The 26,773-nt window shown below is 33.3% G+C and overlaps 1 protein-coding gene across 2 annotated transcripts in view; it reads right to left on the bottom strand.

Annotated features, from left to right (window-relative positions):
• Positions 1-26,773, bottom strand: part of LOC135123547 (ubiquitin carboxyl-terminal hydrolase 31-like) — a 92,203-nt gene that overhangs the window by 32,162 nt on the left and 33,268 nt on the right. For both annotated transcript variants that reach the window (XM_064048315.1, XM_064048316.1), the window contains one exon: positions 4,101-4,310. In XM_064048315.1, coding sequence (XP_063904385.1) covers positions 4,101-4,310 — 210 coding nt within the window. The remainder of the gene's footprint in view (positions 1-4,100; positions 4,311-26,773) is intronic.

The following is a 26,773-nucleotide window of genomic DNA, read 5'->3' as shown; positions in this document are numbered from 1 at the left end:
TAAAAGGAGAGTAGTATGTAGTGTCGTCCATGGAATTTTGTTGTATGGGCCGGCATGGATCGATGGATACCGCATACAAAAGTATCGACAAATGCGTCTGGGTGTCCAGAGAAACATGCTTCTGCGGGTACGTTGTGCGTATTGCACGGTGGTCGGGGACGCACTGTGCCTGCTAGCTGGGGTCCCTTCGCTGAACCTGCTGATGGAAGAACGTCTCTGTGAATAGAAGAGAAGGAAGAATGATAGGGAGAGGGAGCCGAAGTCGGGCTCCTCAAGAGCATGTGATAGGTTGAGGCAGACGGAGAAAGCCGCCTGGACAAGGGAGTTTTGGGGCCTATCTCAAAAGGATAGGCAATATTGGCTGTGCAGCTGGTATTGAGAGGAAGGGATGGAAGAGAACGGGGACCATGCGATTTTTGAATGTGACCGATGGGCGGGCTGAGAGAAGAATGTGAAGCCGAAGTGGGTAAAAGAGTGAATTAGACAATATGATCGAGCTGATGTTAAAGAATGAAGAGGGATGGATGGCATTAGAAAGGATGCTAGTCTATAATGAAAAGGAAATGTGGGTACGAGAAAGGGAGAAAGGAGAGAACAAGTGTGACAGGTGTGCGAATGAGAATAAGAAGAGAGAAATTATAAGCAAATCAGGAACAAAAAAAAGGACCTGGATGACGGAAGATCAAATAAAATGAAATATTAAAAAAAAGATGATTACATGTCTGAAGAATTAACAAGCGGAGAGGTACGAGAGAAAGAACAAAAAAAAAAGGAATAGGAAAATAGGAAAAGTAAGGAAGTTAAGGAGAAAAAGAAAAAATGATGAAAGGAGAATTTGACGACCACCTGGTTGGGGAAGGGGTTTTAGCCGGTAAAAATCCTGGCACTACCAGAAGCGGTCGAATGTATGTCCCTGGTGTCCACGAGGGTTTCCCCTTTTCCATAAAAAAAGTAATAAGATGGCCTCCAAGATCGCCTGATTTGAACCCCACTGACTATTTCCTTTCGCGTTTCATGACTTTTAATTAATACTGAGACAAAAATCTCGTAAGAGAAATGTGTACAACATTAAACCCATAGTTTACAACGAATGAATGCCGCAGAAGACATTCACAGACTAGGGAACAAAAAATACATTTTTGAAAATTTGTTATGAGAAATACTTGTACTTTTGTTGTCGTGTTTAAATTTAAATCTTAGTATGTTTTGTTATTTTGGACGTTAAAAAACACATTCGGGACATGAACATGTAATCAAAAATTAAATTCTCGTTTTAAAATGGTACGTATTTTATTAGTCGTGGGTTATCCAACTTCGCCAAAATCTTCGAAATTCTCATTTATCGAAATATCTACTATAATATTAAAAGTCATCTCTCCATTCACCAACATGGATTTCTGCCAGGTCGGTCAACAATTACCAATTTAGCAGTAATTACACAGTTTATCTGGCAAGAATTAGATACAAATAATAATCAAGTCGATGTTATTTACACTAATTTTTCTAGCGCTTTTGACTCAATAGATCATTATACTTTATTAAATAAGCTAAGCTAAGTATAATGGTTTTAAGTCCAAGAATTTTATTTCCACTTCCGGAGTCCTCCAAGGGTCTAATTTGGGTCCCTTGCTTTTTGCTATATTTATCAATGATCTATTAGAGCTACTTAATTGTGAAGTACTGGCATATGCAGACGATATAAAGTTATACTCTTCAATTAATAATATCAATGATGTTAAAATCTTTCAAACTAACTTTTGAGAAATGCTTTTATATGACATTCACAAAGAGAGTAAATCCATGCAAGTACCTTCTTACCACCACGACCAAGAACCAACTTGTGACGTAAAGCGCCACTATCGCACATGTATATAAATGCTGAAAAACTATATGACGATATTTTTGTTGTTGTAAAATGTAATGGGAATACGTTTATTATTATTTTGATATTACTATATTTTTTTATTATAGTATTATTTTATGTGTTACTTTTCTTCTCTTTTTAATATTGTCCTATAAAAGGATTGTATATCTGTTGGGCAATAAAAGTTATTTATTATTTATGTCGATTAAAAATTTGTTTCACATTTAAATTTAATGAACCTATGTAATTTTTCATTTATTTTCACTTTTTATTATTAATTTTAGAATATTGGTTGCATTTTTTGTGGTAAAAAATGCAAACGATTCATTTATTAAAAAATATACAAATATATCTTAAAATATAAAGGTGATGAATTTCCGGGGTTACCGGAAGTGAGAATTAAAGAATGTATTTACCATCAAATAGACCTTCTAGTTGATACAAATTAGTCCAAAGAACAAAGGTCTCATCTTCAAAAATAAAAAAATTACAGGGGTTGTATCAAATAAAACAAGATATCCTGAAATAGTGAACACTGACTTTCTATTATTTCCAAAACTGTTTATGGGAATCCCTCAATAACTAGTCCCTCAGTAAATATAATACAACTTGTTGATTGTATGAAAAGATCAAATGTTTTACGAATCGGATGTCTTTGATCATTAAATGTTATAATAACAATAGTGGATCTAATGGTCTTTATGGAAGGAGACTTATAGAAAGATTCCAGGTATGTACTATTTCTTTCAAAACAATTAGTTTTTAAGTGATCTTTCTCTATAAAAATATTTCAAGTTCTGTTAGTGCTATAAAATTAAAAAATAAAATTGGGAAAGATAAATGGTAGAACTGTATACAGCATGTGATACTTCTTGAACTACGAAGATTTTCCGAGATTATTGTGAATTTAGATGATAGCAGCGACACGGACGATGACAAGAATTTCGATCTTTCGAACATCAGTTCTTTTTTTACAAGAAAGATGTTGATAAAGAAATTGATTTTTCTCGAAAATTAAAAAAACAATAGCAGTTAAATTATAGGCAATACACCACAAACCAAGTTGTATGTTCTAAGATACTACCTACGTAATTTGGTGACATATTGCCAAGGAAAAACTAGATCACAAATCAACACTGAAATCACAGGCCAGGGTTTTGAAAGAAAAAAATAATTCAAGTACTGGGTACCGAAGAATTTGGGTTTTCAATACAAGAAAATCAATGACGGAAAATTACTATGTGAAATGCGTTGGAAACGAGATAATGACACCCATCTGGATTAAATATGTGTTATCACCCTATAATTTGAGGCTCAATAACTGTTTTCTTTAGCCCAACTGGATTCCTGAGCGTCTTCGTTCATATTATCCAGTGTGGATAAAATATCGCGTGCTCGTTAATTTTCTTCCTAGAAAGGAGTCGTGAAGATATTCAACAATGACATTTTTCACCGCTGAATCTTGTTTATGCCACTCGTCAGTTAGCACTTCGGCACCGTCGAATTCCGCAGTATTTTTCACCACTAAATGGCTGAATATTTGTTTTCGCACGTTTCGTTTTTTCATTTTACGTTTATTTAGTTTATTGTCGCACCGACATATAAATAAGTGCACTCCCACTTTATTCGTGTACTGGGCCCATCACCTGGTGCAACTACGAAATTTTTAATGACTGGGATAATAAAAGTGACGCAAATAATAACCACTACAAAACATTATGCATTTTTTTAAATAACTTTTAGTGAAGTTAAACATTGCTATTTGTATTTATTTATAGAAGAAAAAATTCGTTTTTATCAGATAAAATTCTAAGATAGCGTAAAATAACAAACATCGGGAACCACCGGATTGATGAGGTCGCAAAGTTGCATTTAAAATTTTGTGCTTGACGCAGGTTTTTATGCTCCTTTAACAAAAAAGACAATTTTATTAAAAAGGTTTAAGTTGTAGGCGTTTATTACTCGTACTTTCTAGTTTTGTCACGGAGTTGGCAAATACTTGGTACCACTTTCGTTCTATTTTAGCAGGTATTAGAAGCATGATGGCTTATAGCATTTAGAATTAACCAGTTACCTCCACTACATTCTAAATTTTCGTCCCATTTCCACCAAGTTTCAGCTTGACTCAACAAGAACACTGTCAAACACATTATTAAGAGTACAAAACCTCCACTCTAACACGAAAAGCAATTAAGTTTATTTCCTATTCAAGCTCCGCACAGATTCGATTACTTACAGTGACATAGATCGATTGCTTGCTGAATTGGGGTAATTGCACGGAGATACATTGAAAAGGGTCGAAGGTGTTGGATTGGGTGCGGCAACGGGAGCAGCTCAACGACGAACGATATTGGGCCTGGAACACACCCTGGATGAACGAATTGTTGCATCGCTTGTAATTCTCTAGAGTTTCGGCGGCGATGACCTCGTCGGGTCGACCGGAAGTCTGAAAAAGAAGAAAAGTCCTTCAGAGACACGCTAAGGTGAGATTAGGTGCTGAAACGTGATCGCTAGTCTACTTAAAATCACCTTATTTGTTCTTTGAAATAGTACGCGCAGATATTTCGACGCACGATAAAGAAGCTTCGATGAAGTACTTTTTAGAAGGAGAGCTTTTTATTGTCGACAAGATGTGGACACTAAACGATAAACAATAAGAATTGGGTAGTAATTTGCTGTAAAGACCCTTGTCAATTCTAGACAGCTTATACGTGTCGCTAATAGATACCTGATTTATTAATTAAATGCAATATCCAATTCAAATTAACTACATCGAATTTAAATACACATATATTTACATTTTACAGGAAAGTTAGTGGTGTTATTTTACTTATTTAAAGTTGTAAAACGTCGTTCGTAATAATTTTATGCTACCATAAACATTCAAAATACGAAAACAAATACAAAAATAGTGTCTCTAAACACAATATATGGCGACGTTTAAAGTTCTAAAATAAAAATAAAAATGATTTCACATTCAGCGTCAAAATTATTACAAAAATTTATGTAAAGTTAACTAACACTTGAATAATACATAAGTCTTATTTATTCCAAAATGTGGAAAGACATTAAAATTTTAATAACAATATTATCAAAGCGACAAAAAGGTGTCTATAGTCGCGAATTTTGAAGTGTTTTTTTACAATGACTATTTAAACAAATATTTATTTGATGCTTCACATTTAAAGGTAACCCGTTTCAAAATACAACCTACGATTTGAACATACATTAGATAATAGAAACATGTAAACTAGCATTGTATTTTTAATAATTCTAAGGGCATTTTCAAGGCTGCTGGCACGTAAAATAATTATGTAGTTTCAAAAAAAACTTCCGACTTTCGCTATTTCACCCAGAGACTAAGACGTTTTCGACATCAATGCTTTGCAAAACTTAAAGCAAACATGAATTTTCATCTGACACCCTATCTAAATCCTCACGCATTGTTAGCTGTTTCATTATAATAATCCAAACATGACTTCAATAGTCTAGTTATAATACCATAAAATTTAACAATTCATATCAACTGTCTCAAGACATACCAAAGTGACCCGGCTTCCCCAAAAAACTAAAAACGGTCGACAATACCTTGGCATTTACTTTGAGACTGAGTTGTTTGTTTATAGTTTATACTTAGACATTTACAAATTTTTGCTTCTCGTAGCTATTGTTTGTCTAGAAATGATAAAATGTTCAGAGTGTTACAATCGAATATTCCTGCAAGATCAAGTACATAGTGCCACACAGTTGAGCGTTTGTTGTGAAGTAACATACAATAAATCATTATTCCTTTTCAAAATGTAAATATTTAGCAATTATATAAAAATTTCCATGAATATTTTGGAAGTTAAGTGTTTTACAATTTACTTTATTTATTGTTAAGCAATACAAAACTGTTTTTTTTTTGTAAAGGCTGATCCACAAGTAATGAAGTGAAAAAAAAGCTTAAGTGCTCAATTTGAAGTAATTTTTATGCGTTCTTTAAAGGACAATGCAATAAATCCGCTTGCCTGGGAAGACCTTCTCCTACAGTAAGAGTAACAAATGACAAATTCTGTTCTGTTTTTAGGGCGCAACACATGTTTTTCTTTTTATGAAACACCTTATAAATTTTGATATATTTTGATTAACATTTTCTTAGGGTTTATAACTATTTTTGAAATTGGATGCGATGTTGCCACGTTAATTCAATTTTCTTCAAAAAAAGATTACAGTAGGACCAGTTTTGAAGTTTGTTACAATATTTTGTGGAGAGATAAATAAAGTTACTCGTTTTGGTATTAATAAAATTTAATCTTCATATGCATACGAGTGTTTGTAAAAAATCTTTAACCATGTATTACAATATTCAAAGATCGATATTTTAGTTCTTATATTTTCTATAATTAAAGTTGATGGTTCCTGTGATTTTATTTTTTTTTAAAGAATATTAGAAGAATGAGAACAAAAAATAGAGTATTATAAAAAAATTGGTCCAAAGTTGTTTCGACAGAACTTCCCTCACACCGAAAGTACAATGAAACAAGTCCAGCATTTCCGAGTCAAATATTTACTTTATACAATTTTGTGACGACCTCATCAACTTGGACTGATACAGTGTAGTACTTGCTAAGATAAGACTGATTGTGGGAAATGACATACCCCCTAAGAAAACAGAGGGCGGGTGGGCATGACTAGTATTTGTTAAAATAAAACTGATTTTGGCAAATGACTGAACAATATTACGAAGTAATCACTGGAATGAAGAGCGGGTGGGTGGGCGGGGCTATTGCTTGCTTATAAAAGATTCTGTAGGAAAAAGTTAAACTTAGCCCCGCCCACCCACCCGTTCTCTAATTTTTTTATGTTATAGGAAATAAGTAGCCTACGTTCTGTTAGTTCCCATTCTCACTTTAGAAAAGAACATACCACGCCCACCCACCCCGCCTCCATTTCAGCGATTTATTTTGTCTAGTCCGAATGAAAGCTAGATCTCAATTGAAGAAAGATAAAATCGTTATGAGAACAGTGTGTGTGGGCGGGGCTAGTATCTGCTAAGGTAACATTGATTTTGGTAAATGACATTTCTCTCTAAAAAAAAATGCTAGTTCTTGCAAAATAAGAATGTTTATAGCAAATGACATACTTTCTAAAAAAATAAAGGGTTGGTGGGCGGGGCTAGTCCTTGCTAGGACAGGACTGAAGAATATTAAGAGTGGTCAGTGGAACGAAGGAGGGGTGGGTGGGCGGGGCTACTGGTTGCTCACAAAACTAGAAATAAGATAAATTCAGCCCCGCCCACATTCTTTCTCCATTTCACTTACTTATTTTATTTAGTGTAAAATGGAAATTGAAAAATAACAGTATTGTATTCCCAAAATTTTCTGGGAAAATGGAGTGAGCCATTCCTGATTTAATCAATAAAATAAATTGACTGATTTGTTAATTTTTTGGAGCCACTTATTTAAGCAAATCTAAAAAATATGAACACAATGATTATAAATAAAAACTCATTACAGTTTGGGTAGAATTTATTTTCAGATGACGTCATCAATTTTTTGGAGTGGATAAACAGATACATTTTGATTAAAAAGTTACCATGCTTACAATAACCTCAAAGATCTGCAAGATTTCAACGTAGTCAGTTTTGCAATGCTTGCTTTACTCAATAAAAGAAATTGATTCAGTCATTCATTTTTTTGAGACACCCTGTATAAACAAATCTAAAAAATATCAATGCAGCGATAAATCACACTCATCATATTTTGCACATTTAAGACGTCATACATTTCTTTAGGGGATGAGCAAATACATTTTGACCAAAAATTTACCATGCTTATGATAACTTTAAAACATCTCCAAGATTTCAAAGCATTCGGTTTTGTAGTTCCTGATTAAATTAATACAATAAATTTAGGCATTCATTAAATTTTTTGAGTCACCCTGTACATGCAAATCCAGAAAATATGAATGGAATGATAAATTATACAGACTCATCATATTTTGTACAATTTAATTTTAAGCTGACGTCATCAATTTTTAGAGGGTATAAGTAAATATATTTTGATTAAAAATTTATCATGCTTATAATAACTTTAAAACATTGTCAAAATTTCAAAGCATTCGGTTTAGCAGATTCAAAATTAAATTGCAAAATGTTGTTTTATAATTTTTTTTTTTTTCAAAAATCTGGACGTTACGGGTAAAAACTCAATACGGAGTCATAAACTATATATGTGTAGGACTATGTTATTTTATACAATTTAAAACCCATTTACTATGTACAATTTTGAAGTGACGTCATCGCATTAGTGGTGGGGATGCTTAGACAAATTTTGGTTAGCGTTTTGCCGTCTATGTATATGATATTCCTAATATAAATACAAAATTTGACAACAATCGGCCCAGTACTTTCGGAGATTATCTGTCTAATAAAAATCCAGGACGGCAGACAGGCAGACAGGCAGACAGACAGACAGACAGACAAAAAGACGGACAGACAGACTGAAACGGGAGACTTATTTCTTCGTACCCTAGGGGTCATGACAGGTCGAGAAAACGTAAATGTACGTAAACGTAAACAGAGCGTGTTCTATTTGAAAACACTGAAACATCGATATTTGAAAATTGTAATGCTTTAGATTTTTTTTTGTAATCTTTGTTAAAATTTCACTTAATTGATACCATAACAAACCGCGTACCTTTAAAAATAACCGTATTGCAATTATTTTGTGAACCCCTCCATTGCAAAAAAAAAAGAAAATTGGTTTAATGTGGCAACGTCGCAACAGAATGTCAAAAATAAATTGTCGTTATAAACCATGGAAGCTGTTTTATACGAAAATCACTCCCATAATTTGTCAAAAATTTTGCAAAAACATATTCCACACTTTGGCGGTAAAGTAGAACATTTTTCTTGTACAATTTCTGAATATAAATTTTCTAGTAATTGTCCTTGTAATTATGTGACGTGTAAAACAGCTCCAGGAAAAGGCTAATGAGAATAGGTAAAAATATACAGTAATGATCACTTATAGCGAACCCGGTTAAAGCGAACTTCCTGATATAACGAACCAACTTGCAAAGTACGAACTGAAGTACCATAAGATACGTGTTATTTTTTTCCGATTATAACGAACCCGCTTATAGCGAACTTTCGGATAAAACGAACCAAATTTTTAATATTTAAGAAAAAAAAAATCGTTTATAACGAACTTTTTCACCAGTCAGCTTTATCTCGACAATGGTCAGGAACACTTTTGTGTGAATCTATTAGATCCCGTCAATTTTATCAGTATGGGATGGCAAAAAGTATCAGAACAAACAATTGCTAATTGTTTTCGACATGCTGGGTTTCTCTGGTGTGAAGAAAAATTTGAACCAGGGGTGGGATTTTGTTTCTACCGATACGATACGTTACGAAGCGATAAATGACAAGGACTAAAGTATAAATTTCAGATGCGAAAGAAAAAGACGACCACATTTTATCGGTACCGATATTTTATCGTTATAGAAACAAAATCCCACCCCAGAAGACGAACTACTATTGGCTGAATGGCTGAGAAAGCACGAAAGCAATTCTGACGATTAATTTGATATCGACTTCGAAGAATACGTTTAAACAGAAGATGAGAATGAAGATTATGATGATAACGAAGAAGAAGAAGAAAAAGAGGGAACGATCCCAAAACCCTCTTAAATTAATCTTTCTCACAAGAAGCAACGTAAAATTTGAGATTATTTTAAGTAACAACTTTTATTTTTAATCAATTTTTTATTAATCAAGTTTTTTTTTTCTTATATGTACTACTGTATTATTATCTTTACATGGTTATATTTTTGTAATACTTTTAAATGTTGCATCCTGAAATACATAGTTCAGTTTATGAAAGTATGTATTCATTTTTTTGAGATCATTTATAACGAACTTTGGATATAACGAACTACTTTTCCCAGTCCCATGAAGTTCATTATAACCGAACATTACTGTATATACGTTCCATATATGTAAATAAATAAATGAAAAAAAACTAAGTTATATGTTACGCTTTAAAAGACAACACTCTGTATAGTTAAGGACAATTTGTAAGTAACCGTACAACTTTGCTTTTTGACTTTTTTTTTTCTCTAACAATAATGAAATAATTAATGACTCACCCTATTTTTTTTTAATACACAGTGTGATTCTTTCGATCGTAGCACCTATATATTTTTGCAATTTGGATTTCTTATCAAAAAGGAGAAACATATTATCAAAACGGCAACTTACTCTTCTGATCCAGTGTTAATCATATTTACTTAAAAAAAAAAAAAATCAAGGGGCCTTACATCTTGAGAACGGGTAGAGATAATGAATAAACGCCATTGTTTTTAGCTTGAAGAGGGAAGCTTAATTTACTACATACTAATGTGATCCATATAGTATAGCGTCGGCGTCACGACGGAAACCAATGTTTTTTTTTTAATTACTACGTAAATAATTTGGACGAATTTTGAGAGATCATTAAATTATGATTACAATGACGTAAAGTACTTGCATGTGTTGCAAAATATAAATTACCTCAATGGAGAGATATATCGAATCGCTATATATTGTCACGGATGTGCAAACACAATTACATTACTACTGTTAATTTTTAACGTCAGAAATCTTGGACTGCCGCAATATTTCTTTACTGTCCATTGAAAATGATTCCACTTTTAATTCTAAAAAATATTTATTATGAAAATTGGCTCGATAATAGAGGGTCAACTGGGTAGCCAGCTCGCAGGCCGGATTTAAAGACCTCAGAATTATTGTTGTGGCGATTTATACGAAATTTGGTGTATTTGTCACCACTGCCTGATTTAGAAAATAAATAAATAAATAAAATAACTGTAAATGTTTTTTAAAGAATTATTTATTGTTAAAACCAGGTGCAAAAAAATACTAATAGACAAGTTTTAAAACACTGGAAGTCCCACTTGAAAAACATGAGAAAACTGACAATTTTCAAATTTAATAGCCGTGTATAAATAGAGTTAATATTGTTAATTTTATATTAGGCTAAAAAGTTTTGTGCAAAATTTTAAACTTCCATCTTTGAAAATGGTCGAGCTGTGAATATTTAAATGTGGTCATTTTTTCCCCTAGAAATGCAAATATCTTCAAAACTGTACGGTAACGTTTATTTCCACTTTCCGTAAATAAGCTAAATCTGTAAAAATATATAGGGTGTTTCACATAAAAACAGTAAATTTCGTTTTACTTTTTATCTAGAAGTATTTTTTAATACCAATTGAATTGAGCTTTATCCTAATAAATTTGGCAATTATTGTTAAGTTAAACCCCGAAATCCAATTTTCTAAAATAAAACACTCCTGTACTTGTGCTTTATGAATCCGTCTTGTTTTTATTATCATAATTTGCATTGTTTAACACTTCTCCATTAAAACACGAATCTCTTGAAAATTGTTGACAAAAACCTCATTTTCCTTTTTCGTACACAATCTAATTGTTCTTTTGAAAATAATTACAAATTGTTCTCGATAAATGTGTAATCTTCCGCTACAATTTCGTTGGGATAGCGTGTATGGAGAACAATATAATAATAAAGAAAACACAATGCTTAACGCATGACACGTAATAAAATTAAATAATATATAAATGAATTGCTAACTGCAGAAAGGGGACATGTCCCATTTTTTACCACAATAACATTCGTACATAATCGTGTTCTAGAGGTCTAAACACATCTTTACTGCAAAAACGGGCCATGTTTAATGATTTAGCTCGGGGCTACAAGCGGATGAAATTTACGGTTACAGCAGAAAAGGGATATGTCCAGGACTTTCTGCAGTAAACACCGTGGTCTCAACGTCTTGCGTTATTCTTATCCAACACGACACTCAAAAACATGTCTTACATAGTAATTTCTTGTAAAGAAATACGAATTTTGCAATTAAGCTACGCCCTTGGCTCGCGAGGAATAAAAAAAATCATCACAATTGAGATAGGGTGGGTGGGCGGGGCTATATTTTGCCAATTTTTCTTAATCTCCGCAGCCATCTTTTCACAACAAAAATTTACCGTTTTAAACATGTTTTAAATTTTTGTTGTGAGAAGATGACTACGTGTATTAAGTGCAAAATTAGTATAATAACTAGCCATCAGCCAGAAGAAAATGACGGATATAACAAACACTTTACGATTTATCCCAGACGCTTATAACGCATTTTGGCAGGAGATTGCTACTTGGCGAACTGTAGAACAGGAGAGCGATAATGATTAAGTTTTTTAGTCAGATATACATATAACATGTTCCTGTAAAATTATAACTGAAATAAAGCTGTTTTTTGTGTTTTTTTTACCTTTTTTTTCATTTTACTGCAAAAAGGGGATATGTCCAAGTGTCAAATTTGACAGCCAAATTGACCCAAAAAAGAAAACATGCATTTAACCAACACTCGTTGATAACTGAGAACATAGAGAACCGACAAGTGAAAACGGGGATCGGAAACAAGTAGTTGTAAAAATCTGAGACGTTTTATTCATTTCCTCAACATTTTGAAAAATGTGATATATCCCCTTTCTGCAGTTAGCAATTCAAATGTGGGTAGCCTCCGGCCGTGTTTTCAGATTTTTATCTGGAAAACCCATCACCATTGTTTCTCTTACAATAAGCAAACATGTTTTTCATGGAATTAGAACTCACACCTCGGTTAATTCAATATAAGAACGAGCATCAGACGAAAAGCGCAAGCCAAAAATTAGAAATTCAAAAATCATGCAGATAGCTGCAGATAAAATTCTGCATTCTGCACATTTTTTTTTCTCGCTGATCTCACAAGAGATTCCGTGATTTGCATGTATAACTAATTAAGAAAGTTAAAACTAATTCCAAGAGCTTTCAATATGCCACTAAAAGGTTCTCCAACCTCCGCGCTTACCAGTAAATGCGAGAAGACACCTCTGTGGGGCCATAAATTCGAAAGTTTTTCGAAATGAAGCCACTTTGGTAACTCCGGTTGATTAAAAATACATAGCTTCTAAAAGTTCTGTGTTGGAGCTTCGTGGAAAGGATTTTAAAATTTTAACGATGTATTCGCGAACTTGTAAAACCTTATTAATAAATGGGACGACGCCGACGGACGTCGCTTCAGGTTGAATTTCTAAACTTAAATCTAGAAAAGTGGAATCAAGATTTCAGGGATGATTAAATGATGGCAAATTTAAAAAAATTAAATTTGTAAACCCTCTGTATTTGCAAGATTTTTCGTTATCTCTCATTCATTAATTTTATCGTGTGTTTTTGTTTAATTTTTATATAAGGAGATACGGATTTCACAATTTTAGGTTGCATTTCCTCAAATCAGCTCTTCGTTTCGCAATAAAAATACACCATAAATAAACAAAACGTATTAATAATAATAATCAAAGAACTTTTTTTAAATAAAAAACAATCGTTCAACGTCGACCACTAAAAACTGTGTTTGCTAAAAGCGGCACTGTTTTCTGCGCATGTGTTACTTAAATCAGATGATTCTCAAAGTTAAGACAAGTGCGAGATAACACAGCAACAACTTTTTTTTGTTGCAGACGCGATGCTAATAAATTTAACATTTTATCAAACAGCACTCTTGTTTAATGGATTATAAAATCTATTTAATCATACGTAAAATAAACATATTTATTAGCACTCAATTTACCTACTTAATTCAGTCAGCATCTAGTGATTTATGTCGAGTCTATTATTATACCTTTGGCGCAATTTTAACGTCAAAATGTCATAAAATTATACAAATATACGACATTCAATTAGCGATTGCTCGAAGCAGGCCATTACAGCGCTCGCTACGAATGCAAATTTTAGAGTACACTTAACGAACCTAAATTTAATTTCATTTCCAATTAAAACGCATAACATTTCGGATGTTCACCTTTTAACCAAAAGTAGTACAACACACGATAAATAAAACACAATTTACGTAAAACTATCGATCGAGCTACACATTCATTAAAAAATAAACACACCTTGAAAAACGACGTTAATTAATTACGTACAACGCGTACCCAGTCAAAAAAAAGCGCTAAAACGAAATGCAGTTATCTAGACATGCAATAAAACATAATAACCGAGCAAACAAAAGTATAAACACGCAAATATTCATTAAAAATATGTCAATGTGATTCATGATCAGGCGCGAATAGCACGTGGACAATCACGCGTGAAAATTAACAAAAACAACTTTTACAGGTCCTATTTTGTCGCCGGGTATTATCGTATTGTCGACTGCTACGAACAGCTGATGTTCAAATATTTAGAGGATCGGTTATAAATAGCGGAAGGATCACTTTCGACTGAAAAATCCATTTGTCGGCGCTACGATAACTAACTTTTTACTTCCTGAGCGACAGCTTGTAACTGGGTCAGTTTGACGAATGTCCAACATCTTGGCGTTTCGTCGTTCGTAGAACTGAAAATTCAGGTCCCCCGTTTCCGCATGTCCGATCTGTCAGCGACTCTATCACATACACAATCTCTGATCTGAACCAACTGCTTTGAAATGTTGAGTGCATTAAAACTGGGAACGTTATCTCAAAATATTGCACGTAAATCTCACTTGCATCACATGCCCTGTGGTTTAATAATTCATTCCTATTTTTAACTTTGCTTACACGAGTTGCCCAAAATAAATTTGGGGTATCAAATTTTACGGTTCACACAGAAATCACACAAGAAACTTCTTTGGACACAAGTGATTTAAAATTATTGTATACTCTCCGGAAGGTCGATGACGTCATTTCAAAAAATTATTAAATAATTTTATTGAGAAATAAAGGTGTTATTGATTGTGTTTCAGTAATGTTACGCCTGATCTCTCCTTGACCATTACATGAGATGGTCACGAGATCTGAGTCATGAGATGAATGAACGAAAGCGAAATAATATACACCGGATGATTCAGTTTAGTACCAGCACTTTGGTATTTTTGGAACTACCAACTCAATACAGATAGTAAATTTACTCCTGGGCTTTAAAGACGAGGAGATATCTCAATGGGAATAACCTTGCAGATTTTGTTTATTGTTATTAACCGGAAGATGTGACTAACAAATCTGCGGATTATTCATCGGAATGTAATTCTGTATCAAAATTGCTTTGTTATCGAGACAAGCGCGGAAACACGTGACTAACTACACTGCAAAAAAGATGCCACGTTATAGTGCTCCTTAAAATAGTTCAGTAGTGAGGAATTTCCGGTACTTCAAACTTCCGACAAGTAGGGCACATGTAATGTTCCAGCTATTTATAGTGTTTTCTATTAACGCTCTCGTTGCTTTTAATTTTTTGCGACAGTTTTAACGGCTTCTTCAATGTGGTGTTCGAGCGCCAGCCACAGGTTATTGAATTTCGAGCCTTCTGACGACGAAAGTTTCGAGTCCGACAGCTGCCACGCAAATATTAGCATAAGTAGAAAATAATGTTAGTCACAAGGCATTATTCTTTAGCTTTGCAAGATAAATAAGCCGCACAAGTGCACAGTGAGGTGTGTTATTGGTGTCACGTTAGTCATAAACTTCGCTGATATAAAAACGGCAAAGCAAAAAAGTCATTGTTTACTAATCACATCTTGTGGTTGGAGCGTTAACCCTGAATATGTTTAAAGTTTAAGCACTGCAGGAGAATTAATCGAAATCTAATCACTTGAGTCAAATTTGAAGATATTTTCTTAATTTTGAAGTTGAACGGTCTCGAATCTAATAAATGACTTTAATGAATTACCAATTCCATAGATATTATCTACCATTTTGAAAGAAAAACGATTATACGTATCTCAAAGGTGTCGTTACAATTACTGCTTAATTAAAGTGCGACAATTATCACCACATTTACGTCAGTATGTACGAACCAACACTATGTAATTACCAGTCCCTAGGTCAAATAATAAAATTAGTGTATTACCAAAAGTAATCATTAATTCGTGACTACCGTCTTAATGAAAACTTCAGGTTTTAGAGAGATTAAGTGAGAAGAAAATTAATTAATTAATTTTTTTCAAGCATTTTTACTTTTCGTATAAAATACATTATTAGAATACATGTGTAATTTCATAGTTCACGTTCCATGCTCAAAAATACTTAATTATATAATTCGTTCTTTCTCTTTTACTTTCCCCGAAGTCCAAACAATATTAAAAATTACAATGTAGGTACTCATGTGTGTATTATTGCAATACTTTATTAGAAATGGAATGTGGCATGCCAATGTCAATTTCACTTCCAAGATATGCAAGATATTTCCTGCAAAAAATTAATAACGTCATTACAAGTTTTTATTCAAAAAATTCCATTTGAAACATGCATAATAATAACATGCTGTCCAAAATTTGGATTAAACTTCTGCGTGAATTATCAGTTATTTGCTACGTATAAAACGGTTTTGAAATATTCTTGAATTTGATTATCTTCACAAAAAAATTTATCGATAATTAATTGCAGGATGTGTATGTTAATTAGTGATTATATAAAGTTAAGAGATTTTCTATCTGCTCTGCAAATGATAGAAATCATAGATAATTAGTGACGTTAGTCGTTACTTGAAGTGCTTTTGCGTGTGATAATCATTAGACTAAAACTTGAAATGCGTTTATCGCAATAAATCGTTTTACAGTACATTTTCATTAACTGAAGCGGTACTTTTTGTCTTAGAACCAGTTGATCTTCTGTAAATGGTAATTACGAAAGGACTATCAGACGCGAGCTATATATGTAGTGTTAAATTCCTATTATTTGCATGTTATTGTAATGCGGGTGTCATTAAAGCGGCCAAAATCCAACGAAATCACCAGCGAGATCTATATCAATTTTTTTAAACCACAGAATTTACATTAAATTAGAAAAAACACGCTTTCATTTGATATTATGATAAAATTTTATATTTATACTTTAATGACGGTATGTGTTACGATAATGTAGGTTGGTAAAATAAAGTGCACACAAAACGAGACAAAAATCAATATTTTTGGGGTAAAAGCTGACCATACACAATGTTATAAAGAGCACACTGGGCACTGCTTCAGGTGAACACGGGCAATTCCCTTGACTGATGGTGGAATCACGATCGCAAACTTTAAATAGCACGAGACCAAGATTCCTTCAATATTTTACTGTTGTCACGCTTTTAGTGACTATTGGGGGCATTGAAACATTTGAACTTTGTTAACTTGTAGCAATTTTTTGAAAACAAATTAAAAATTAATGCCTTGTTAAGTATTTAGTAGTAAATCTACATCTCGATAATCCAATAAAATGAACAAGTTAATAGTAGGACTGAGTTAACAACCTCTTTATAAACCCAGCCTTTATTCTTGTTATTGTTAAACTAAACAAGATGTAGTATAAATCGATATGTTTGCTATAGCAACCTTTACGTTTAATACAGAAATCTATGATAGTTGAACATTTGCTATACGCAAAAAGGCTTAACGGTGACTGATAAAATCATATATGATAAAAAAATAACTTTTTTTAGCTTGAGAAATGTACTTTTTTAGTTTTTTTTTTTAAGTGATTATCGCTCTAATGAGTCACCAACACACGCCAGTTAGACGGAAACGGGAGCCCTGCTCTTTCATATTCCAGGACCCTAAAACGTGTATAAATGATAAAATTAGCAATTCGTCAAAAAGACTGTAACATTTACTAAGAAAAGATTAAGAAAAACGTCTTTGACAAACGTGAAAAATAAATCTGAGGAGAATCCGAGGATTACTCACTTTCAGAGAATTAAAAGCAGATTTAATACAATTGAGCGAAACAAAATTGAAGGACACAAAATTTTACATAAAATTATGTATCCTTATAGTTGTGCTTTATGAATCCGCCTTGTTTTATTATTAAAACCTTTTTAGGATGGAGATGAAAGATCCTCGGTTAAATCCCCAGCGGCATTTCCAACTTTTCCTATTGATAAAATCAAGAATTTTTTTTTTATTTATTACACTACACGTGTCGCAATTGACAGACGTGTCCTTGTTAAAACATTTATTTTTTCCGTTATTCCCGTGGAAAGACTCACTAGAAACACAACGAAGAATGCATTCATTCTTCGACTTTTCATATTCCAATTTTTCGTGTAAACTGACATTCCGCCCCACACCAAATATAACAAACTCTACAGTGTGTTTTTCGTAACATAATACGTTCGAATCAAAGGCAGTGACAGAGGAAGGGTTATTAAAATATAATACATACCTTAATGAATTCAGAAAAACAAGCTCCAAAAAAATCTCTAAAAAAATACTTCCCGAGGATACGCTATTTTATTAAAACGCCATTGCAGAAATCTGGTAAAAACAATGATAGGCTTGGAACCACGGTCCTGAGAGCGAGAAAAGTACTAAAGTCTTTAAATCAATTTTTCTCTCGTGTTGAAATCACCTGTTACAGAAGACAATGGAATGAAATGATTTAATGAATTCCAATAATTTAAAAACTAGACCAAGGTTATTTCGACAGAGAGTACATTCGAACAAATCCCCCTTCTTTGAAAAATTATACAAATTGATTCTGCGACATTTTATTATATGGAAAAGAATGTATTATTATCAGTGTACATCCTTTACTTCGATTCCTTATGTGTGTACATCGAAAGAATGTCACGTAGAAATTTATTAAATTTGAAGGAGTTGTCTCCTCAAAATAGAGGCTTAAAATGATTAAATAAGCCACAATAGAACAAATTATTTTGAATATGATTATTATTCTTATTCGATTATAAAGACGTGAGTATTCTCACATTTTCTAGAAAATGAGGTTCTTGATTGTATCAATAAAAAATTGATCGAAGACTGTAAGTATAATCCGTCAGATTTTAAAAAATCATAAAATTTGATTTTACGATTTCGTGTTGTGATATCCGCTGCATAAATAACACCCCCGCAGCCCCGCGCCGTACGGACAATGTAAAATATATTTAAAGCACATTACTAACGGGATAAAATGTCCTTCAGCATTAGGTAATAGCAATCTGAAGCTTAAGTGTTTATTTATGTTTATACATCGAAAGAATGTCACGTAGAAATTAATTTGATTTGAGTTTGTCTTCTCAGAAGAGAGGACTAAAATTTTTATTAATTAAACCACAATCGAACAAAATGTTCTGAATCTTATAATTCTTATTTTATCATTATACCTTATTTGATCATAATTTAGTAAATAAAAACGTTCGTATTCTTCACATTTTCGAGAAAATTAATTTGACCAATAAAAAATTTGTGATGACGTCATAAGCATGGATAATAGTAGTCGCAACGCAAATGTAAAAAGCCAAGTTCAACATCGAACACACGACCGCAGGTCGCCAGTTCTCCGAGAAAGCCACTGACCACTGCGCCACGAAGACTTATATGCCGTGTTGGCGATAAGTATAACGTTATTATACCTTGCGAATGTTTTTGCGAAAATTTGAACATTTAGCCAAAAAACTGAAAGCGGATTCGTACACTACAAGTGTAGGATTATATTTCTGTATAACACTTAAATCATTTTAAAATTGAATACAAAATACATACAAAATTTGACAACAATCGATTCAGCAGTTTTGAAGATTACGTGTCTAATAAAAATGGATACAGACACCAGACAGTCACACAGACAGACAGACAAACGTATCAACTGTTTATGTTTATACTTCGAAAGAATTCGACTATTAGCACGTTGTGAAAACAAGCATCTGCGTTAAAAGACAATGAAAATGCGTTAAAAGACAATGAAAATTGAATGCTATTTGTCTGCTTAAAACAGAGGAAAGGACTAATTTAATTAATAAGCTACAATGGAATAAAACGGGCCGAATACAATTTTGGGTCGTCTGTTATTACGATGATTATTTTATGTTAAATACGTAATTTAATGAGCGGAGGTCACCGAAGTGTTGGTAGGGATGATTCCTAATAGTAGCGGCCAAGATAAGACTGATTTTGGCTAATGAGATACCTTCTAAGAAAAGAGAGGGTGGGTGGGCGGGGCTAGTATCTTGCTAAAATAAGACCGATTTTAGCAAATGAGATACCTTGTAAGAAAAGAGAGGGTGGGTGGGTGGGGCTAGTAGCTGCTAAGATAAAATTGATTTTAGCAGGTACTAGCTCCACCCACCCTCTCTCTTTTTTCTTAGAGGGTTTGTCATTTGAAAAGATCACTTTTATCTTAGCAGCAACTAGATAGGATAAGAGTGATTTTGGCAAATGACATACCGTTTAAGAAAAGAGAGGGTGGGTGGGCGGCATTAGTACCTGTTAGGATAAGACTAATTTTGGCAATTGAGATACCCTCTAAGAAAAAACAGGGCGGGTGGGCGGGGCTAATAGCTGCTAAGATAAGACGGATTTTGGGTAATGAGATACCTTCTAAGAAAAAAAGAGGGTGGGTGGGCGGGGCTAGTACCGGTTAGCATAAGACTGATTTTGGCAAATGAGATACCGTCTAAGAAAAAAGAAGGCGGGTGGGTGGGTGGGGCTAGTACCTTTTAAGATCAGGTTGATTTTATCAAATGAGGTATCCTCTAAGAAATTTAATTACATTATTATAAGGAAAGACACTAGCGGCTTCAAAGCACTTACAAATTCTTTCCAAATACGAATATTTAGAACATCAAGATTGTTTCAAATTTTTCAAAAAAAAAACGGGGTCCCTAAATTAACTCAAAAACAGGTTAGGTAAGAATTTCCAAAAATAGTACACCAAAGTGCGCCAAAATTGTTTTAAATGATTTATAAAAAAAATCTCCATGGACTCCCAAAATAATACACCATGGGTACCCAAGACCATCCCGAATTAAAAAAAAAACACTGCGGCACTCAAGACTTTCAAATTCATAAAAAATAAAACACTGAAAGCTCAATAGATATTTTTAAATTCATCCAGCAACAAAACACCAGATTCCTTTAAATTTATCCGAAAATAAAACACCAGGGGACCTAAAATTAACTGCGAACATTTTAAACGTAGGGTTTTTAAACTTTGACAATTTTTCATACGTCAAACATTTTTATCTGCTTACTCGATTTTGTTGATTCGCTTTATATCGGTCAAACATTGTTGTCAAATGGAATTTTAGCAAATTATTACAAAAACAATGCAACCATATAAGATTTTTCCAGACACCCGGTATAGAAATCGAAGAAAAAAATTTAAAACAACCGACACGGACACACAAACAGAGAGAGATACAGAGATATGGAAACGGAAGACCTACTTTTTCATATTCTACGGATCACTAAACTTCAAAAAAATATGAGAGAGATTTAGATCTTTCGGCCAAAAATTCTAGAAGAAACGTAACTGAGACAGGAAGAAATAAAAACCTGGATTCAGGGTACGAAAAAGAGTTGGAAGAAGGATGATGGAAAACAGTTCAGAAGACGAATTTCGTCTTAGTCAAATGAGGGTGATTACGAAGGAATTTCTTACAACGGCAATGTTCAAGGAGGTTCCCAAAATTTTTGGCACCGGAAATAAAACAAAATAATAGACAAATAATACAAAAACAAAGAAAAAGTTATGATCGTTCGAAAATACCATTTGGACATAGACAACAAGCTCATTTAAAATCATTTCTTTGTGTTTCAATATGGCCTGACCAGACCTGACGTTTCTGGGATGCCAAAGTCTTAAACCAACCAAGTCAAAGAGTTGAATTCACGAAAACAAAACTGTCAAAAATTTTCTGTACAATTGTTGAACAAGCAGTTTTTCCCTCCCATAGCCGCTCTCAATACTAATGTACATAGGAATATATGTACATACAAAATTTGAAAACAATCGGTCTACTAGTTTTGGACTAAAAATCGACACAGGCGACAAACAGATGGAAACGAGAGACATACTTTTCGTACTCTAAGAGTCATGAAACGTCGGAAAAACATGAAGAAATAAGTCGCCCGATGGAGACAATGTCAATACTTCCTTCGCTTACGCTCGGGAAATAAAAATTTATACGTAACGTCGAAAAATAATGATAAACATGTTGTGCACCTCTGTGACTAAGGTACATCATCATCTGGAAGGATAATTTGAAGATCAAACAAATTTGACCTTATTAGCTAATTATCTTGTATCTCAGCTGGTTAAGGTAATAGCAATGAAATAACAATTATAGAAGGACAGACCGATTGGAGATAAATAAAAACATAAATTATAATATTGTACATCATCAACCACATCCAAATTGGCGTAAACAGATAACTTGTAGCCTAGTTTTATGAAGAACTCAGACTACAAACATTTTGAAAAGACTTCTTAACATGAAATTGGACACTGGAAAAATCAGAAAAGCGATGCACGTCACTATAATTTTGACACTAGTCTCCTAACACACATTCAAGTTTCAATAGTGCGCGGCACAGTGTTCCATTCATGGAAGCGGCACACTGGCTCAACATGTCGAACAATCTAAAAGTAGTTGCCAAATTTAAATTGTTTTGTTCCCGCTGCCACCGCCTCTGACAAATGATCCCCGACCTAAAAGACACCAAGTAATTAACATCTTGCGAATTCTTCTATGTAAATTTCGACGCCTACTGTTATTGCTTTCAAAGATTAACGAGCGAGAAAATGTAACTTTTCGCTGGAATTTACATCTTCCCTTCAAATTTCCATATTTCACCCGATTGTAATAATGAACTTTCGTCCTACAACAGTACCACATGCCCTCCACAAAAGCGCGCCGCCCTCACGCGCTTCAAACACCACAACTAGGTCATCCTTGACAGATTATTAGTTCACGACCGCAGCCTACAAACGCCACCAGAATGGGAAACAACTAATTGGAGGAAAAAATTTATCTGATCGACACGAAACGCCACACGAGTTCACCAGCCACAATTAATCATCCCAAATAGCAGGCAACTTCAACAACATCTAATTAATCTCCTCTTCAAAAACAATTTTCTTCTCGTATTTACATTCTTCGGAATTGCACGTAATAGGCCGCTCCTCTTGTAAACAACCGATTTATTCGATTTGTCGACTAATTATTATAACCATGACGACAAAGTCGCTCTAATTGGTAAGGAAAACAGCGCGGGATCTGTTTTTCTGGTTTGTTTCGGAATAACAAAGTCGAGGAAAACACGTCGAGGGGGAAAAAAATTCCAAAACGAAACGCGTACACGCGTTCACTTCCAATTTTATCATCAGCTTAAATGTGGTTTAATGGTGCTAATTCAATTATGCTGATTTTTCGAACGTCATCCGGAGGAAGTTACGGATAGTCGGAAGTCGCCATTGGTCGAGGACGCTGCTGGAATAAGTAAGTTTTTTGGGACGGTTTCACACGCCGCGTTAAAGTTGTAATTAGATGAAATGTGGGATTATGTAACCCGGTATTTGTTCGAGGTGAGGAGCAAACAACTCTGGAACTGTTTTTAAACGATTCTCACACCTAACAAACAAGGCTTCGTCACCTTTTCCGTTGGATCTAATGAAAATCTAAATCCTGGTTAATGCCGAATAAATTGAGGTTGATGACACCAATTTCCAAAAACTCATGTTTATTCCTCGTCAAAATCCACAGCAACCCACAGAATGAACCATTTATTAAAAAAGAATCTTTTTATGTGGACAGTGTGACGTCTATTACCTAGATGCGTGCGTCAATTTTAAAAATAAAACAATACTGGTTCTTTTATGAAACCTACCAAAAGGTGTTTGTTTTTTAAATATTAATGCAAATGAACTAAAAATACCCAAACTTAAAAATTAACAAGAAAACAAGTAAATATTTCATACCTGGATTTTTTAATCAAGCATTTTCAGAGTCTCCTATTACTAACTCCATGAATTTTCATTATTACAAACCTCTACAAAGACAAAAGAAACAGCTGAACAAATAGCAGGAAAATTTTGAGACAATAAATAATATCAGGATGTGGAACAAACGCAAACAAATTTCTTAGCATTTACTTGTTAAAATGGTTAGTTAGTTTTGGAATGCTGGCATTCCGAATGTTATTTTGCACATTCCGTTCAGTCAAGATTTTGCTTTCTTGTGGTCACTTACTTAACTTTTTATCAAATTTTATACAATTCTCGGAACCTAGCAATATTTTATTTTAAAGATAGAACTCTCATAATTTGCAGACAAATAGCTACACATAAATCAGGACGTAATCTCCCTCCTCGAGTACTGGAAAAAAAGTCACGACTTCAAAGACATCAACTTCGCCCCTTAATGCACGATTAATGCGTCACGTGCCATTTCAGCAGTGAAGCGAATTAAGCCAAAAGAAATCGTAATTCTATACAATGTCCCTGGAATTACGCTCCTTATTTTCTCGAGTTTTCCAGTCAAATGTAGCAATTGAGCACTGAGATTGCTTTCAGTAAATTTCTATCCATGAAAGAGGTTTCGAGGTAAATAAATATTTAATGGCGTTGCAGCTCCTTCCGCTGTGGATTGTTGCACCAAAAATCCAGCCACCTGATTCTATAAGTGTACAACTTATCGTGAAATAACGCTTATGTTGTCATTTGTAAGTTAATTGTGACTATATCGACTATACTTAAAATAATGTAGTTATCGTATGAGTCACAGTGATTTTCACATTTACATACAGCGAAATACTTTTAATGCTAACCTGGCATATGATACCGTGTCGACGACGAACTCATTTTTGTACTGTGACGTCACACGAGTTCGCGACGAACTGAACTCCTACATGTTCAATTAAAAGCAATACATAAATAAAAATTTCACTAAAGTGGTTATCAAACCGTGACCACAGTTATGTCTGACTATGAGGAAAGGTCATGTTTGCTGCATTTCAACATCGAATGGTTAATTAAAGTCGATCGAGAGACTACAAATTAGCATTGCAATGACATCAGCAGTAAAAAACTAAACGATCCACTTTTAAAAAATATGGGACACAAGCAAGATATTAAATTGTCCAAAATTAGTAATTTTGTGTTACGTTTGCCTGAGTTTGCAAAAAGTACAACAAAATATAAAAAACACCCCATTTCGAATTTCATGTCCTTTCGATGTGTAAATTTGTAAATGGTAAAACGCTAACCACAATTTATTTGATCATCCCCACCAACAATTTGATTTGAAGTCAAAAATAGGCTACCACATTTATTTAAAATTTTGCAAATACGGTAATATGGTTACTGGGAATCTTCTTTGATCACTCGATGCACGACACCGAAAATTAAAAAAAATGTTGACGCGTTTCGCCAAGCATGTTGGCTTTATCTACACAAAACCAAACTGTTTCACAAAATTTTATTATGAAAAATTCACTTGAAATGAAGCATGGCATGCTTCTTTTTTGTTTAAATTTATGGCAATTAAGCGTTTGCTGAATGTTCTTCTTATATTATGCCCAGGGAAAAAATCAAGGCAGATTCATGAACCACGAGTACAGGACTTTGCCATTTTATAAAATTTAAATAGCATTTACTATGCAAAATTTTGAGGGGACGTCACTAAATTGTTGATGGGGATGACCACACAAATTTTGGTTGGCGTTTTATCATCAACACGTTATTCCTAAAATACCCCTGAAATGTGAAAACAATCGGTCCAGTAGTTTCGAAGATTGTCGGTCTATAAAACAATGACACAGATGACACGACAGAAAAATCGAGCAAATGAAAAATTCCAAAATTGAAATTATCAAAAATTGGGAAATCGAAAAATCGAAAAGCCGAAAACAGAAAAACTGGGAAATCGAAACATCGAAAAATACAAAAATTGAAAAATCGAACAATCGAAAAATTGAAAAATCAAGAAATTGAAAAACTGAGAAATCGAAAAATTTTTAAACTGAAAAGTGGTAGAAAAATTGAACCTGCAAAATACCAAAACTGAAACACTGAAAAATTGAGAAATTGAAAAATTGAAATATGTATCGAGAACTAGAAACGTCAAAAAATCAAAAAATTTTAATATTCAAAAATTGAAGAATTGAAAAATCGAAAGATTGACAAGTCGAGAAATCGAGAAATGGAAAAATCAAAAAATCGATGAATCGAAAAATTGAGAAATCGAAAAATGGTAGAAAAATTGAAGAACAAAAACCTGAAAAATACCAAAACTGAAGAATCCAGAAATTGAAGAATATATAAACTGAAAAATCACAACATTGAAATACCGAAAAATTAAAGAATAAAACACTGAAACATTCCAAAACTAAAATATCAAAAATTAGGAAATTGAAAAATCGAAATATCCAAAAATCGAAAAGTGGAAAATAGAAAAACTGACAAGTCGAAACATCGAAACAAAAACGGGAACATCGAGAAATCGAGACATCAAAAGATCGACAAATCGAAAAGTCGAGAAATTGAAAAATCTAAAAATTAAGAAATCTAAATAGACCAAAACCGAAAAATCGAAAGTTAAAAATTGAGAAATTGAAAAATCCAGAAACTAAATCATCAAAAAAACAAAACATCGAAATCTCGATACATGGAGAAATTGAAAAATTGAGAAATCGAAAAATTTAAAAACCGAAAAATGGTAGGCAAAATTAAAGAACCGAAAACCTGAAAAATACCAAAACTGAAACACTGAAAAATTGAGAAATCGAAAATTTTAAATATCCAGAACCAGAAACGTCGAAAAATAAAAAAAAAAATTAATCGAAACATTGATAAGTCGAGAAATCGAGAACGAAAAAATAAAAAAATCGATTTATCAAGAAATTAAGAAATCGAAAAACTGAATATGTAGTCGAAAAATCGATTATTTTAAAAACCGAAAAATTGAAAAATCGAAAACCTGAAAAAACCAAAACTGAAACATCGAAAAATTGAAATATCGAGATCTAGAAACGTGGAATCATCAAAAATTTAATAATCCAAAAATTGAAGAATTGAAGAACTGAAATATCGAAACATTGATAAGTCGAGAAATGGAGAAATTGGAAAATCAAAAAATC

The sequence above is a fragment of the Zophobas morio genome, unplaced genomic scaffold (assembly GCF_036711695.1).
Source record: "Zophobas morio isolate AGI-343-1 ecotype UQ-CSIRO unplaced genomic scaffold, CSIRO_AGI_Zmor_V1 ptg000006l, whole genome shotgun sequence".
Lineage (NCBI taxonomy): Eukaryota > Metazoa > Arthropoda > Insecta > Coleoptera > Tenebrionidae > Zophobas > Zophobas morio.
The sequence above is the reverse complement of the archived record's forward strand: the minus strand, read 5'-3'. Positions and strand labels throughout refer to the sequence as shown.